Genomic DNA, 19,126 nt, shown 5'->3' with positions numbered 1-19,126 from the left:
TGCTTAACATTGATGGAAATGGTAGTGCAAACTGGGTATTTTGCAGGAAAAGATTTTATAGTCTTTTTGACAAGTTATTTGCAGTTGAAACGTATTTAGATACGTTATTTGCAGTTTAATACATTTATGATATCTAGCAAGATTGATTGATGAAACAGGGAAATAATGCTTGACTGTTAGGGAACACAGGGAAATTTTCTAGAGAAAGAGTATGGGAACCCAGATTTTTCAAGTGTCATATTCAAAAGAGTTGAAAGAACCAGGACAAGTGGTAACTGGCTCGTTGCTTGACGCCGGCATGCGCAGGCATATCGGCGCCCGGCAGAACATGTACGACTGCGTGGTACTGCTGCTGGCGCGGGGGGCGAGAACGGACATCAGGAACAAGACTGGCAAGACGGCGCTGGACTGCTGCTTCTCCCCGGCCGAGGACACCCACAAGGCCATCAGCCTCAACGTAATGCTGCAGAGCATCGTGCGCACCTACAGCAAGCAAGTCACGCGTGTGCTCTGCAAGTACGTTCTATACCCTCGTTGCCACTTGTCCCCAAGCAGGTCATGAAGGATCACAACCAAACTGAATGACTCGTCACAAAGGTGATAAAAAGTTTCCAGAAATAAACAGTAACGGTGCTGGATATCATTACATTTTAATTTCCAGCTGCCTTTTGCTAACCTACACTTTGTTTTGTTTCAAACTTCAATTTATATTCACACAATAAATATAAATATTTGGGGTCTGGCCACTTAACTAATGTGCAAATTATCTCTGAAAAAGTTTTCAGTTTCAATATAAAAATTAGTTTGTACCTGAACGTACGAGATCTATTTTGTACTATGATTAATTTTGCTTATTATACACTGTATAAAAAAGTCTTAAAAAAGTTTTATTAAAAGGTCCTGAAGTAATCCTGATTTGGTTCACCTGATATTTGTAGACACCTTGAACCAATTTTTCATCTTGGCCATTTACACTTCAGATATATTAATATTAATTATTTTTATAGTTTTTTTTTTTTTTTACTTTTTCCCCAAAAATATTTTATGTAGCTGTTTCAACCTATTTATAATTGTTTAACATTATATTTATTTTCCATAGTGTAATTTGCACAATTCATATTTAATTTTATGTAATAAATTTCTGTGTACTTCTGACACAGTTATGCTATATGAGCCCCATGATTTTATTTCATATGATCATCCTTCCTGATTTAATAAAGAGATATACCTAAACCTTTATTTTTTCTGTTTTTAAAATAATTTTCTCTATTTTACAGTAGAATGTATTTAAGATATTTTCTTTTGTAAAATTTTTGTGTTTTATAAGTTACCTTCATTTTGTCTTCAGGCATTATTTACAATTCTTTTTTTACCCAGTTATAGTTTAGAACCTCATTACAAAATACTTTATATTACTCTCCCTTTTAAGGATATACATATATTGATTTGTAAATATTTTTTTTTACATTTAATAGCAGTTTTGTATAAATTACATAATTATTAGATTTTGACCAGGTATGTTTTAGCAGTTGAATGTTGTATTGGTGGTTGGTTTTTTCCCCGTGTAGTGACATCTCGGGTGGCAAGGAGATGAACCCCATCCAGTGCGTGAACTGGGAGGATGACGCACTCAGGCCAACCGACTTCCTGTACGTGAAAGAGAACTGCTTCACATCGAGCATCGATGTGGACCGCACCATCACGTCCCTGCACTCGTGCCTGTGCGTCGACAGCTGCACCTCGGAGCTATGCATGTGTGCGCGGTTCAGCATGGGCGTGTGGTATGACGACGACTCGCGCCTCCTGCCCGGCTTTAACTATGCAGGTGTGCTCTCTCGTCTTCAGCTGTTTTCAATAGGCTCAGGTTATTCCTCTCCAGATGCGTTAAAACTTTGTGCATTGGCATGCCTACATGGTATGAAATCATCATCATCTTCATCACCACCACCACCACCACCACCACCACCACCACCACCACCACCACCACCACCACCACCACCACCACCACCACCACCACCACCACCACCACTACTACTATTATTACCACCACCACCACCACCACCACCACTACTACTATTATTACCACCACCACCACCACCACCACCACTACTACTATTATTACCACCACCACCACCACCACCACCACCACCACCACCACCACCACCACCACCACCACCACCACCACCACCACCACCACCACCACCACCACCACCACCACCACCACTACTACTATTATTACCACCACCACCACCACCACCACCACCACCACCATCATCACCACTACCATTATTACCATCACCATTATTACCATCACCACCACCACCACCACCACCACCATCATCACCACTACCATTATTACCATCACCACCACCATCATCACTACCACCATCAGCACCATCATCACCATCATCATTCTCAACTGCTTCCAGCCAGCAATTAAGTCAAGAACCATCTTACTCTGTCACTCCACCATTCCTCCTCCCTCACACTGTTCCAGTCTTCTTCTCTCTCCTGCACTCCTTTAAATATCTGCTCTTCCCACTTCTTCCTTGGTCTTCCTGTGTACATTAACTCCATCATTTTCGTAGGCAGTCTTTCTTTCCCCATTCGCTGAATGTGGTTATACCATCTCATTCTTGCTTTTTCCATGATCATAAGATGTCCTGTACGCCTGCTTTTGCTTGCACCATCTCATTCCTACCCTACCTCACCTTGAAACTTCCAACATACCCCTCATAGACTTCATACCTATTGAAACACACGCTGTTACAAAAAACTATGTAATGTCTTCACCCAGGTCTGTTGGAGGCATTGATTGCTGACGTGCTCATGGTGAGGGTCGTGGGTTTGATTACAACACCCTGATATGACTCTGCTGTAGAAGCACAGAGTTTCTATCCAAGTTGTTTAAGGCGATTGGTGCACGGTAAAAAACGGTCACAGGCCCGAAAGCAATGAATTTTGTATCATATGATCATTAAAGAGTCTAGATGCCTATGTGGGTGACCGTTACTATGTAGGGAGGTCAGGAGCTTAGTTCCAGCTCATCAGTGGCGAGATGGCCTTCAGACGAGAAGGGTGTTGCTGGTGTTCGCTCTGCGGCCTGCCATCTAGGAGGAATTAACAGAACCTCGAAGGTTTTATCTCCCTCTCCCTCTAACACACAGCCGATACGGTTCTATCGTGCCCGGAGGAGGGGAAGGTTTAGCAGGTTTTCTCTTTCACTCATCCTTCGCCATGGGGAGGCGGAATGGATTATTTATTTGTTCGCAACTGCGCACGTCATGTGGCTGAGAGCGCACATCTTCTCACTCAACTCACTCGTTCTCGCACACTATTTCAATAAATCTTTTCAAATCTTCAACATCAATACTTTAAACCATTGCGCTTCCTACGGATTAATTATATTTCATGCACATGCCCGAATTCAGCTGCAAAAAAATAAAACGGGTAGTCAATTTTTTTCTTCAAAAACCTTCCAAAACACTGTGTTAAAAAACATTCTGAAAGCCCATTTTTCTAGATAAATGGAAATTCTAAATCACCTACGCCACAAGGAAACATTGTGCTTTAATATTATGTAAAGAAAACACCTCTTAGTTTTATAGTTATGTAAAGGTGGTGTGATATGTTTTAGATGTCGCACCATCTTATCATCCATGTAGAAGAGTTACCTGAAAAGCTAACAAGACTATTGCCATGGAAATGGAAATATGGTTAAGGAAAAATTTTTCAAATGTTTGTAAACAGTAAACAACATATAAAAAATCTTATAAATGTAAAATTAAAATACAAACAGCCCTATAGCAAATTTAATTTCAATATGAAAAAGTCTACTGAAACTAAAACGTTGTGCTGTTGGCCCCTAATCGTGGTAGCCACTGTAATAAACCTCCTTGCTCTATAATATATGGTGTTCACTCTCTAATTATTGATATGTGTTCTCACGGGGTTCTTGGCGCCTACCCTCTTTGCAGTAAATACCAGGAACGCTGCTACTGGATGGTCTGCCCAGACTGATAGTCCAGCTAGCACGTCACTGCCCTGTGTTACTGTCCAGAGAGTAATTATAAAAAGGAAATTTAGTAGTGTTGTGTGAATAGTGGACATTTGCATTACTTATTTATAAATGAAATAATAATAACCGAAAAACATATGATTTTAATGGGTTATTGAATATGGGTGTGAAGTTACTATTAACATGTGATTAAGCGAGAACAACCAAGATGTCAAACCTAGGTGTCGTTAATTAGATGCAAATGACGTCACTGGAAACACATTGAATATCATGCCGGGTCTAGCTATACGTTGTCGGAGGCTTGAGGCTCTCTTCACAGGACCTCCAGATGGTCTGCTGCTACACTGGAACACTGGATGCTGTAAGCTGTAATTGGCGAACTACAGAAGCTCTGAGGTAGCCGGATATCCGCTGAAGACTCGACTTCCCTCTCGTCCTAGAAAGTCTGGTTTAATCTGGATCGGTCTCACCAATCGTCGTGGCCGATCGCAGCTGGCGCTGCCCTCAGATGTCTGGAACCACTACGGGACGAAAACGGGACCGACGCGGAAGTTGGCACTCGACGTCGCCAATACTCCCTGTCTAGGACTTCTTTAGTCCAGATACAATTCTCTCAACTCGTAGAGCGGAGAATTCTAAGTAGTACCCGATCGCGGATGACGCGAATCTTCTATTTCTCGGGCGGCAACCAAGGCTTTGGTTCGCCCCAGCCCGAGAAACGTCTTCCCCGCTGCAAGATGGCGATGGCGTCTCCCTTCTTCCTCCTTATAACTATTTACTTTCAGTCCCTAGCAACCAAGGAGCTATAGCTATCAGCAAACAGAATAAGCTGCATAGTGAAATAAAAACTTGGATGTTAGAGTGTAAGAGTATCGAACTAAGACCAAATGAATAAAGTTTCCAAAGAATAATTCTTAGAAGACCCTGAAGTTAAAAGTGTGTTGTCTATGGCAATAAGATGTGTTATATCTGTTATACCTTGGTTGTCCTCTTTACAATAAAATAGTTAAATACATAATATTCGCTCATGAAACATACAATTAATGTTACAAGAATAATAAAAATAATAATATATAACTGTAAACAGTTGTACTGGTTACACTACAATAATGTTTACAAGAAACGAAATTGCAATAGCAATACAAACATATCGCAATTTTGTTACATTGTTAACATATATATTATTTTTAATAAAGGCAATAAAAATGGCATACTCAATATTTGGAATACAATAAATACCTTAAGCCCTACATAATTGTTGCGATATTCACAATAAATGCTTTTCTTAAATATAGTAATTAAAAAACATAGTAAATAAATTATGAACATACATATTATGGTGAAGGAAAGTGGACACTATCACACTGAAAAATCTTAGAGGGTAGTTTTCCTCATCTTATTTCTTTCTTTGCGTTTTTGGTCTTGTTCGTTAAAATATTTCATGTTCAAATACTTGATACGCATATACGTTCTTGTCCTGACAAAACAGTAAATAACTTATTCTGGATATTTATTTTCAGTAGTTCCGCAAATAATTTAAGTCAGTGATTCAAAAATACACTCTTTTTTGCACAAATTGTTGCCATGAACATTATCAAAACACATTTCAGCGATCTTTATTAATTCCAAAAATTCATTAGTGGGACATTTTAAGTTACCCTTTGATTGTACATGTATCCAGCTATCGTCCTTTAAATTGAAATCCGTAGTGCCAAGGTCAGGATATTTATTTCTGAAACGATGAGCTATATAGCCAGAAACATATTTCAGCCCGTCAAGAGAAATTTCGTCACTTGAAAGGGACCTGCCGGGCGAGCATGGTTCTCTTTTTCGCCCGTCATAGGGATGACGCGTCATCGGTATGACGCTTCGCTACTAAAAGCGAGCATGGATCTTTTTTTTCTTTCTGGAAGACGCCTTAGCTACGACATGCCCGTCATACGTAAGGCGCAATGGCTTGTCAGTCATAACCCCGTCATACAGCCGACTACGTGTGTAACTTTCATTTAATACTGGGAAATAATTCTTTCAAATGAGTTAAATAATATATTTTCGTGAAATTTAAGGTTTTGCCTTAATTATATTTACTCAGAAATTACGTATGTGAGTTATACGATGTATCTAAAAAAGAGTTATGTTTTTCTCTGTCTGAACAAACTTTGAAATAACTTGTTTCACGCCGCATAAATAAATAGTTTCTATGTTTTGTGTGAATAAGACACATTAATTCTTTTTTCTCGTTATTTTTAACTGCACAATACTCAGTTAACCAAAATATATCATACTAAGAATACTGCCAATCTGCCTACTTTTGTCATATCACTTAATAAAAAAATAAAGGTCAGGACAAAATAACGTAATATTTCAACTAGATAGAAGATAACATCACATTAGTTAATTATTCTGTAAAAAAGTTAAGTGTAAAACACCTATAAGCGTGTGGCTTATTAAACTTCTAAAAACAACTCATTTCCCCTTCAGCTTCCATACGTGTAATAAAAAAAATCACTTGTAAAAATAAAATACATGCATTGATAAGGTTGAAAATACACAAGAATGCCGCTGATAAATACATAGTAGTCTGATGGTTATTTTAAACCTTTGTTTTATCACATTTTAAACACAAAGCATTTCCTCAAAACATTTAGTGACTTTTAGGTTAGGCCTACTCCCCACCCCCGTTGGTGGCTAGGTTTGCTCCTGCTGTATCGCATATTGAAACGTATTTTATTCACCTAAGATTCGCTCAAATACTTTCAGTATGATAAAATGGTAACAATGTAGGAATGTAGGAATAATAGTGTTTCACGTAGAGTTGAGAGGTTTCGTGTTTATAGTTCATATGAAAATTATAATTTGTGAGAGGAGCGGCTTATGTGAAAAGAAAGTAATTAATTCCGTTAAAGGGTATTTTTAGTTCCTATACTCTTTTGGTAGTTATAAAATGCAGACACAATATTGTCAACTACAGTTTACGTAATAAATTATATTCAGGCATTTAATTAACAACACCGACTTTGTGTTATATTGTTTCAAGCTTGCAAGATGCTAAATAAATATTATCAGCGTCTTCACCCAATACATATGCTACGGTACAAAATAGTGTGAATAAAACTTGTAGTGCACTAGAAAATATGCTATAAACAAGTCTAAGGATAATGTTATTAAATATAACAGTAGTATTTTTTGAACAGTGAGACGTATAGCACACCGAGTGGTTTCGGTACCTTCAAATCGGCAAATTAACTTTAACGGTGACGAAAATTACCAAATAATGATTAAATCAGGTCTAGTATTGTAATGTTTCACGTCGCGTCACAAAAGTGTTTTAAAATTCTTTTTTCATCATATGATTTAAAGTAATAATAACTGACCATTGAAAACAAAATTAATAATAACGGGCAACACGTTTCACAAGATCGCTAAATAATATTTTCATACTAAAAACTACAAACTTTCACAGTTTCTAATGCACTCCTTAACCTTCTTATATACTATTTAATAATTATAACCGACTTTGCTATGTAAAATGATTTTATTATATTTTGAGACTGAGACGTGACGGGTGTTTTACTGAGCAAAAAATAGTCTGTAAAACTTATATTTATGGAACGCCAACAGGCGTACAATGAAAAATGATATAAATATATCAATTGTGAAACATTTTTGCTATAGTTAAAAAAATCACAGCATCAGGTAAATTATTAATTTTCCCCCACTTCCGTTTACATACATACATACATACATAGTCGTGGAAAATATATATTCGATAGTCACATCATGCCTAAGTTTTACGAATGTCCACAATCTTGTTTTCGTGTAGGTAGTTTTCTATTGGCTGTAAATTGCTAGCAGATACACCAACTGCCAAATAAAACACATCCTTTCTGTAAATTCACTGCCAACCTCTGCATATTATCGATTGCCAAGCCGTCGTAGGTAAGGCGCCTTAGCGATGACGGGAGAGATATGACGATGGGATCCGTGCTCGCATTTTCACGCGGCCGTCATAACTCCGCCGTCATACCGGCGACGCGTCGTCGCTATGACGGTGGCGAGGAAAAGAACCATGCTCGACCTACTGGCCTCTAAATCTAAGTCTATTTCTTCCATGTCAGCAAGATCTATTTCATTTAAAGGTGATTTCTCTTGAAATGTCTTTGTAAAATACATTTCCTTGCACAAAAGTAGTTCTGTAATTTCATTCTGATAAGCACTGTCCTGTTCCATTTCATTTGACGAAAAATCACTTACCAAACACATTTCGTCTGTCTTCTCATCCGTGTTTTTCCGTTCAGCAAAAACTGCTGCAGAATGTTTTCACAATATGTAGTATCTAAAGTCAATGGGCGACAGATGCGTATTTTGATGTCCAATACCTCTAATATACGGAGAGAGAAAAAACCACTCTAACACATCTTAGTTCAGTTTAACTGTTAACAAATATTTAGGTTAACAGGTCCTATACATATTTCCGTATGTTTTACTGACTGAGTTATACTGGACATATTAATCAAGAGCGACGAGCGGAAAAAAATAATGTACCGACATACTAAACTTTAATATTAAATAGCTATATTAAATATGGTTTTCGGGATCATGTAAAAATTTGTCTCAGTCTAAACTGCTCAAAAGTAATACCTGAGTTAAAGGAATCCAACTCTTCTTTAGGATCTTTGTCTTCACAGGCATTACAGCCTTTTAGGCGTTGGTTGTGATGAACTGCAGGACAGTGCAGAACGGTTGTTGAAGAAAACATTGATGCTTTTCTGAGTCATTGTACGCCGCAAAAATTAAAATACTGTTATAAATTTTCTCCCTAAACCCTAAATGTTTTTCATCACTGCCATTCCACACTACTCACTCACGATACTATAGATAAATAAGTTTATTTTAAACAGTTCTGTAGTACGGCTCACAAAGTTTCTTGGACTTAAAAGCAAGACGTACAGCTGTTGAATGATGATTGATGTGGAAAGCGCTCTGCACGTCAGGTCGTTACCGTTAGGTAGAAACGAGGCGGGGTAAATAAAAGTGTCTGAAGGTCAGGTAGACAAGGGTGGACAAAAACGAGCGTAAGCTACTGCAACGAGCGGAATCATTTACTGGTCTTATATCCCACAATAATATTTCCGCTATCAGCACTGTGAAACGTGAATATTTAGAAGAAAACAAGAACAGTTGTCGTATTTATTGTGCCTGTACACTTATCGAAAAGTCTTAATTTATTTTAAGAATAAGGTAACGCACAGACAAGAAAATTCCACAAAACCACTTAGCATTGCAATGAAGACAATGCCTCTTGTTCATCTGATGCAATGGCCGGGCAAACCCATCACTTTGCCCGGCCATGAAATGTTATGGCCGGGCAGTCGCCTGGGTCGACCCCCCCCCCTCCCCCTCCACCCCCCCCGGTTCCTACGCGCCTGCAGTGCCGGTCCTATCAAAATTTTTAGGTGGTGCGAAATCTAAAAATGGCGCCCCTCTAAATAAAAAAAAATATTGTTAAACTGGTTGCTTAATTTTCCACCAAAAAAAGCAGCCGCCTCAGATTATTAAGCCGAATTACTGCTGTCTAAAATGTCAAATCTTAGAAATGTTCGTTTGACCAGTTTGTGCGATTACCTATATGTGATAGATGTAGTGGACAAATGACAAATAATTATAATAATAAATATAATGATTGTCAAATTTAATTTATTCTATGTTCCATGCAAACATTAATCAAAAAGTATGTAGAGATGTAGTAAAAATATTTAAAAAATACCTAGATAATCAGTTTTCTAGCTTTAGCACTTGCAAATTTTTTTATCAAGTCAGAATAATTCAAATTTTGGGCAATAGCATTTTCTATAGACAAAATTCCAAGATCGGACAGTCTTTCCTGACACTTAGTAGTCCGTAGGTAGGTTTTTATAAGTTTTAATTTACTGAAACTTCGTTCTCCTTTGGCAACAGTTATAGGCACAGTTAGCAAGATACGAAGCAATGTCCATACATTCGGGAAAATATCTTGCCAATCATTTTTTTTATAAGTCGAAGTACTTTTATTGGCTCTCCTGACTGAAGATCTCTTAGTAATGGGTTCAGGCTCACAAGTTCTTCAACCAATTCATGACCAGATTAGTCACATTTTTCTCCATCGGTTAAAGTGATTTGCAATTCACCACAGGCTTTTTCCAACATGGATTTTTCTGGAATTATTTTAATGTCGTATAAAAATGACCATGTATCATTGAATTTTGACAGTTGTTGAAAACGTGTAACCAATATATTCTCAATTGTGTCTATCATCGGGTAAAAAACGTTCATTTTATATAATTCCTCCGGATCATTATCTTTGATGTAGGCTTTTGGACATACGCCATTGCTTAGCTTCGTATTCAAATAACAGGTTTTTTCTTCGCGATCGGACTGCCTTAAAAACTTTGTTTATTTCGGCTAGAGATGCTATTTCTTTACCTGTAATTAGAGTTGAGTAAAAGCTACGGTACTCTTTCACGAATTCCGAACAGTTTTTCAGTAATTGCGATGCATTTGGTAAGTCCATAGTTTCAGACTGCATAGCTTTACTTACAATGTTTACTTGAAACAATATATCATACCAAGCCACCATTATAATTATGAACTCAAATTGCTCCATATTCTGAATAAGCGACAATGCCTCTGATGCTGCAACTGAGTCATTAGTTTCTTCATGAAGATTTTGAAGGGCTTCACGAACTGAAGTGTAGTTAAAGCGAACAGCAGCAAGACTAGAAACTCTACTCTCCCAGCGAGTTTTGCAAACTTTTTTTTAATGATAATCCGTCTATGTGCTTGGATATCACTTCCCATCGTTTGGTTGATCCAGAGAATAAAACAAATAGTCTTTGGAGAAATCCAAATAAATAAACAGATTTAACGGAACTTTTGGCTGCATCTGCTATCACCAAATTCAAGCTGTGGCAGCCACATGGGTTAAAAATTGCCCGAGGATATAGGTTTAAAATTCTGGTTTGTACAGCTTTGTTCACTCCTATCATATTCGCTCCATTATCGTAGCCTTGACCTCTACAATCGTTCATGTCTAAATCAAATTCTTGTACAATCGAATCAAGAAAGAGGCCAGTGAGTCCTGCTCCCGAAGAGTCACTTACTGGCTTGTAAGCAACAAAACACTCTCGCACTTCCACTTCTTCTTCATTAACGTCAACGAACCGGAATGTTAGTGACATTTGTTCAATGTGGCTTACATCAGGAATGCAGTCCATAATGATGGAGAAGTATTTAGCTGACTTTACCATATTCACTATATTATTTCGAACTTCACTTCCAAGTAAGCCAATTAATTCGTTTTGAATGCGTTTGCTGAAATAGTGGACATTAGTCTCTTTATTTACAACACGGCGGAGGTGCTCCATCATCACATTGTCAAATTTTCCTAATAATTGCACCAAACCCAAGAAGTTGCCATTATTAGGGGTGTATAATGCCAAATTATTGCATGCCAAGAAGAACACTATCGACATCATTCTTTCGAGGATAGCAACCCATCTCGATTTCTCATCTTCAATCTGTTTTTGTAATTGTTTGTCTATCCCGCTACAGTTCTTCAACCTAATCGATGCTTGTATCCAACTGTTCAAAGCACGTCGGTGATCTGAGGATGTTTCGTGTGTTTTGAGACGCGTTGATAAGTGCCGCCAGTCGTCAAATCCTTCTTTTCCCAAATTAGAGTTGGGGTTTGTGTTGAGTAAACGACAGCAAAAACAATATACTTTATCTGCAGATTTAGAGTACACGAGCCATCTTCTTTTAAAAATCTCCCCATTTGGCAGTACCTTTTCAAAATGCGAATTTGAAAAATGACGGCGTCACAATTCTTTGGGTAATTTTCGTTTTTCATTTCATTACAAACAGGGCCTCGAAGAAGGATTTCATCTTTTGTTGCAGAGTCAATAATAAGCGGCCATTTTGAAATATCATCTAGTTTTCTCTCTTTAAAAGATGATGATAACGATTCATCTGTTACAACTTCTTCTGTAATTTTTTGAGATGCAGATGAGGTTCCAGGAACAGCTAAATCTTCTTGAAAATGGTGCTGTGTATCTTCAAGATCAGAACTTTTTTCAAGTGGGTCTTCTTCTATTGCTTGTTGATATTGAAGTTGTGGTGATGAAGGGTCAGATAACTTTTCGACTCTCAAAAAATTTGATAGCAAATTTGCAGATTTTTCAGTTTCGGCTTGCTTTATCCGTTTCCTTTTTAAGTTTTGTGCACCAGACAATTTTTTTGAAGACTGTGACATGTTTTTTAATCTGTAAAAGACACATTTAACCATCACTCGTTACATACATGATATCAGGAAATCAGTGACATAGAATAGGACATACTTGAGTTAAAGATTTAAATTCTGATGTGCGATAATCTATTCCCCTGGAGTCACGCGATTGAAATCGCCGGCAGTAGCCAGTTATAAAATAATTAAATTAAGTTTTTTCCTTTATTTAAGTTCAGGGACTATTTAAAAACCCGTTTTTTGCACTTTTAATTAATTACGGACCTGTTTTTAACCACCTTTATTTATCCTGCAGTTAGTATAACTAATTGATTTTTCATTTATTTTCCATTCAAAATATGTAAAAACTCAGTTACGCAAATTGTCACTTAAATAAAGGCAGTAAAACAGGCCCTTAGACAAAACGTTTTTTAATAGTTATTGGACAAAAAATAAATAACTTTAACAAGAGTGATATATAATATATAGTAGGCCTATACAAATTTGTTAAAACAAACTAGTACCTACACCTTTACCACCTTGCATATAAAACGCAGTATAGGCAAAGATTAAATAATAGTTATTACGTAACAGGTACATCACTTCCATACAAAAGCTACCATACATACACTATAATAAATACACTACAAAACCGCAGTACATCGGGCTGCAAGGAGAAATGTACTCGACAAACGCGCATAATCATTAAATGCCTAAGACACCGTGTTTAATCTCGCCGTGTGGTTTCGTTCGTTGATAAGTGGATATGTCTTATCGCAGTACCACAGAATACACTAGAAAGTAGTGGTGCACTGATATGACTTTACCGATTACCGATTCTTGAAACGTTCGCTTTATATGGTAATAAATTATTACGCTATTCATGTTTGGTCTTTGTGTATAATCATATGTTAACATTTAAATAAGTTAAGATTCTTATCGGAAAATAACTGTACTAAAATAACGGAGATAATTTCAGAACGATTGTGAATGTTTAGAACAAGTAAACGTTAATAACATTTCAATGCAATGTATATGTATGGAAATTAAGTGTCGCCAACGTCTTGTCGCAATATGTATTTCTTATTCGTTAAAACAAACATCGCCGAACATGCACGAAGACGCCATATTTACAAAACTTTGGATACGTTGCTGTTAATATGCTATTAATCGGTATCCGCATCTGTGCTCCACTACTAGAAAGGAACTCATATAAACAATACTTACCTACTTCTGTTTTCTATTAAGAATTATTCTGTAATAATCTAACGACACACACACTGTACAACACAGATATACACTCGCGCATGTTTGAACGACTTGGCAATTCAATAGACAATGCTTGCTTAGCGAAACAAGTGACGGACGAAATTTAACCCCACGCCTCACTTGCCCCTAATGAACGACTGGAAATTGGAAGACTTAGGCGCCAAGCAGTTCAAGTAACGGCCGAATGAAGCGCCACTGTAAACTGTGGGACACAGGATGTAAATAAACAATTGCTAGTAATGTAATACGAATGAGCCACGTTAAAAGAGCTGTCGTACACATAATCATTATTAATTTGGATTCATTCAATTTGGAGATCTGACACCGTGATTTCGGAGGGCGGGTACCTCAATTCGTCCATTTTCCCGTGAGACCGATCGTCACCGTCGTTCGTCTCATGTGTCGGTTGATTTCGGCACCCCCTCCCTTGATGGCGCCCGGTGCGGTCACACCGCTCGCACCGCCCTAGGACCGGCCCTGCGCACCTGTACATTTCTTGTTCACATAAAGGATTTTGGGTCTTGTGCATCTTGACAAATACACCATACAACATTATACTATGTGATAATTATAAAATTTACCCTAGATGTCTACAGACAATGTTATGCTTAATTTATATTGTTTGCGGGTCTATCCACCTGCCATCTGTGGGGGTGGTGGTGACACTAAGGGAAGTATGTGCGGCGCACTCAGTGCTAGTGATGTCTTGTTGGCCAAAGCAAAAATGGTGGAATTGACAATATGTAGTAGTATTGTTTAATGTACAAATTTGAATTGCCTGACCGCAAATTGTTGAAGCAGTTGATCAATGTAATTGTTCTTGACATTTGTTTTAATTTTTAATGTGATAAAGATGAAATCCACTTTTCTTAATGATGAAATATGTTCTTTTAAAACACCATAAAGTCTTGGCTCCATCTAGTATTTACTGTCAACCTAGCTGAAAATGGTTCATTACACATGTGAAGTGAAAACAAATAAACAGCACGTGACAAATAAACTCAGACAAAGTTCCATATTTACCATAATTGGCCTTATACATATTGGGCAAGTTAGATGTTACGGCCGTGCCAAGCATCCATATAAACCCAAACATAAATTTAGCGTGCAAAACAAGCAGTCACTATGCTCAGAATGCATTCGGTCATGTAATGAGTTAAGATTTATGATAGAAAACAAAGATTTTTGGTGTTTATTTAGTGCTTTTTAAGCAGGAAAATGTAATAACCCCAAAACTTATTAAACAAGAGATGTTAAGGTTAATGGCATGGGAAACATTTGTTGCTATATTAGTCTGTGTTTTAGGCGGGAAAAGTCTTAAACCGTGTCATCTTAAAAAGGTTTTACTGTAACAGTTTTGTTTAACGCATTATAACCCCTTGATATGGGCAGTTTGAGATGTCTGGGGGGAAATCTTTTATCTAATGTGATTTTTTTATTTTTGCAGATTACAATTTTACTTGCAACATGTAACATTTAAAAAACTTAACGATAATAGCATTTTTGTAAGTGAAACTTTGGTTGTTACAGATCCACCAATGCTGTTTGAGTGTAATCAGAGATGTTCATGCAACCAAATCCTCTGCAAGAACAGGGTGATGCAGAATGGCATGACTGTGCGGTTGCAGTTGTTCCGCACACCACATAAGGGCTGGGGCGTGCGGACACTCAGGCCAATACCTAAAGGCTCCTATGTGTGCGAGTAGGTGCCATCAACTTTTTTACTTGTTTTTTATACTGACTATATGTTGTATATTTTAAGTAGAAGACATTATTAATATTCCACTAGATCATGACTTTATTGTGAGCCACAATTCAAGGATGTTAAAAATTCAAAAGAAAGTCTGTATAAAACCTCTTTAATTACATGTTCTTTTACATTAAAATTTTTGAATGCCATTAAACGGCTTAATATGTGTAATTACTCACATTCTTACCCAGTAATTATATTTTTTGTGATTAGTATCAGTTACGTATACAATCGGTCATGCACAAAGACTTAATGCAGGATTATAATGGGCTCCAAACCACTTGATGACACTTAAGTGCTCATAAATTTGAGTCATGCCGGGGGTTAGGATAGATATGAGCATCACCACTGGAGCATGATGTGTTAGTTGGCCACTGCCACAGAGAACCCATCAATTTTTTATTGCTCATTGCTTAGTTTCTGCCCACTCTGACAGGTAAATAAAACCAGTCGTCATTCAACATCACATATGACGTGCTTTAGAATTTGATCAACTTGCATGCAAGTAGATTCCCACCTACTAAAATGAGAAGTTTGCATTCTTTTTTACCATTTTACGCTAGTATCGTGTGCTGGATGGTCCAGTTATGCACAAAGGCCAATTAAAAACACATTTATCATAATTAGTGCCCCCACCTGCCACTTATCAATTAAGAAACCATTAAAGTGCCACAAGCCACAGGTCATTAAAGTGGCACGTGCAGCTTGCTCGCAAATCCCCTAAGTGTGTCCAATTAAGTGCCCATCCCCACCCCCCTGACTATCTATCACTCGCCAGGTGTCTCTTACCTGTGCTTGATGTCAGCTGATGGTGATGTGCTGGTCTTCGAGAAATACAGATAGACAGAGAGAGAGAAACACGCACACACACTCTCTCTCTCAGATAAACTTATTTTACCCTATACAGGGTGTCTACTAGGTCACGAAAGTCACGAAAAAGTCACGAATGTTGTAAAAGGCCACGAAAGTCCCGAAAAAGTCACAATTTTTAAGTATATTTTGGTAAAAGTCACGAAAATATTAATTACAAGGCTAATGTGTATTTCTTGTGCACTGATCTTGTAAATACCATATTTTTTGTGCTTTTGGCAGCTTGCATTTTTAGGAAAATAATCACATAAGATATTCCCACACAATACATTTTCCCGTGTTTAACTAGGCCAGTCCCGCCATTTTCGCCATAAGACGTTTGCTTTAAAATCCCGTTCAAAATGTTGCTTACAGCTTCTATTCTCCTACGTGCAACGTCATAATTTTCACATATAATGCAGAGAAAATTTTAATAATAGCGATTTGCTATTCTTTATTTTACACGCTTAAAAAAAAGGTGGTATTCATTCCGTGGCGGCCACGGCGTAGTCAGTTTCATTCTTACTCTACAGAGCGCACAACGATAGCACATAATCGATTGTAGCTGTCAAGGCGTCAATGAGTGCGACCCGCGTCCATATCGATAAATTGTTAGCCAAATTGCGAGCGTTCATAATCGAAATTATAGCGTTGAGTTCGTTTGTTTACTGCTTGCTTGTGTGTATGAAACGTAAATTTATGTTTGGCTAGGATAAAAGAAAACCAAAAATTTGTGCACATAATGTGTGATGTATTTTCGTGTTTTGGTTTTGTTAACGACTATGTTTACAAATTACAAAAAAAAAACCGTAAATTGCCGCCACATTTTATTTTCCAACTGAAATCATTGTCGAAGAGGTTAAAGTGCTACGGAATGGAATTGTAATATTTTCTATGATATAATATGCTGAAAATGTTTGCCAACAAATGTTAACGTGTTTTAGCACTTAAAGTGCGACGAAAAAATGGCATGAGGGGAAGCAGATCTAATTAATTTTATTCAATTAAGTTTCAAACTAACCTTAATTTGTTAACTTTGTATATTTTTGCATGCTTTTACTGCAACTACATGCTAATAATTTTATTTTCAGTGTTAATTGAATGAAAAGTAACTAAGAAAAAGAAAATGCATGGCAAATGTTCTTTTAAAGAATATTGGCTCTCAGATGAAAATGATAGGTTTTCAAAGTGGTTGCGTCCTGTTAAAGATGACTAGTACAAGGCATTTTGCACACTCTGTAAATCGAAGTTTGATGTAAGTCACAGTGGTTTGTCATCTGTGAAGGTTCATAAAGCAGGAAAAAAACATCTGGAGTTGTCTTCTGCCATACTACAAAGCAAACAATCAACACTAAGTTTTTTGGAGGTTGACAAGCTCACACATTTGGGTCAGGAAAAAGATACTACACCTTCCACTTCAAGTAGTTCAGGAACCATGACTACTATTGATAAATCATTTACTGAATGTTCAACTCCTTCAAATTCAAAGTCACAACATTTCCCAGGTTCTTTAAATAAATATTGTGTTGATGAGAATGTATGGAAAGCAGAAATATTGTGGTCACTTAATAAGGTAATGGCACACACATCTGACAGAGATTCATGCACTACTAGAATTTTTGTTCCACATAATGTTCCCAGACAGTGTTATAGCACAAAAATTCAAAATGCAGAAGGATAAAATTGGTTGTGTGACAACCTTTGGCCTTGGCCCTTTTTTTCAATATTAATTTTATAAAATTTAAATATTATACCGTTTTGACAAGTTTCGTGGTCACACTTTAGTAGAAATTGTCATGAAAAAGTCAAGAAAAAGTCACTAATTTTTATTTTTGTAACTCAGTAGACACCCTGCTATAAGGTATGTATGGGTGACATGTCTCTACAAGGTTGTATCTGTGTTAGTGACACGTGGTTGATAAGTGTGATGCTAGCTGGTGCTTCTAACTCAATATCGCCTCTATGGGTAAAGCTGAGGATTGGCGCACAGTTCTCACATTACATCCTGTTTTTACAGAAGTCAAAGATGCATCAGAAAAGTTGAATAAAAATTGCTGTTTTTATGTGTTTAATATGTGCTGAACCAGAATTTCATTGGCTGTTGTTCTATTTTTGTCAGGCTAAATCATAAACATTTGGTTTATTAGAGCATTTAATGCAAGTATTCAAGTTTACTGGAAAAACATTAGTTAATTTAGTTTCAAAAACATTGAACAATGCAAATATTAGGGATACGGACCAGCTAGTGAATATGATAATTTTGCCTGAACTTGTGTATAAGTTGTTTAACGAGTACATATTTGTTTATTGCCTGGTAATGTTACTGACAGTTTTTGACAGTGGAAAACAGCTTTATAATTCATTTATGTAGCATTTATATTTTGTCTTGTAGAATTAAAATAGTTTAATCTATATTGTCAAACTTCACAGATTTATATTTTTTTTTTTTTTACTTTTTCAGTCAGAAAATTAACTTATACTGACATATAATCAATCATTAAAAAAGTAATGGTCACTGGTGTAGATTGCAGGGAGAAGAAGTAATTACTTGATATTCGCGTGCGTTGCAGAGTGTGCACACGATACATTGAGGTTGATCCTATACTTGGTTCTCACACACGCACCTTGTGACTACTGATCAGCAGGGGCGTAGCCGGGGGGGGGGCTAGGGGTTCAACACCCCCCCCTCCCTAGCCCCAAATCTTTAATTAATTTCTTATTCATCTTTCAAACAAATTTCATATTAAATTTAATAAAAATTTTACCATTACAATATTTAAATTTAAGAACCGAAAACTGCTAAAATTGCAGTATTTTACACCTTAAAATCCAAATTTTCCTGAGGGAGGACCCCCGGACCCCTCACTTTAATACGGGGGGGGGCATGCTTCTTAACACCCCCCATACACAAATCCTGGCTATGCCACTGCTGATCAGTATGTTTTGTTATTTGTAACTTACAGTAACATGTTATTATTTT

At 37.1% G+C, this 19,126-nt stretch overlaps 1 protein-coding gene across 4 annotated transcripts in view; it reads left to right on the top strand.

The window, feature by feature from the left end:
- The window catches only part of LOC134527364 (histone-lysine N-methyltransferase EHMT2), a 162,144-nt gene that overhangs the window by 119,950 nt on the left and 23,068 nt on the right, over positions 1–19,126 (top strand). For all 4 annotated transcript variants that reach the window (XR_010074173.1, XR_010074172.1, XM_063359985.1 and 1 more), the window contains exons 11-13: positions 307–516; positions 1,569–1,825; positions 15,078–15,249. Coding sequence is in view for 2 of the 4 variants with exons in the window: in XM_063359985.1 (XP_063216055.1) it covers positions 307–516; positions 1,569–1,825; positions 15,078–15,249 (639 nt within the window). In the remaining 2 variants the exon portion in view is untranslated. The remainder of the gene's footprint in view (positions 1–306; positions 517–1,568; positions 1,826–15,077; positions 15,250–19,126) is intronic.

This window comes from Bacillus rossius, chromosome 1 (genome assembly GCF_032445375.1).
Source record: "Bacillus rossius redtenbacheri isolate Brsri chromosome 1, Brsri_v3, whole genome shotgun sequence".
Classification (NCBI taxonomy): Eukaryota; Metazoa; Arthropoda; class Insecta; order Phasmatodea; family Bacillidae; genus Bacillus; species Bacillus rossius.
The sequence above is the reverse complement of the archived record's forward strand: the minus strand, read 5'-3'. Positions and strand labels throughout refer to the sequence as shown.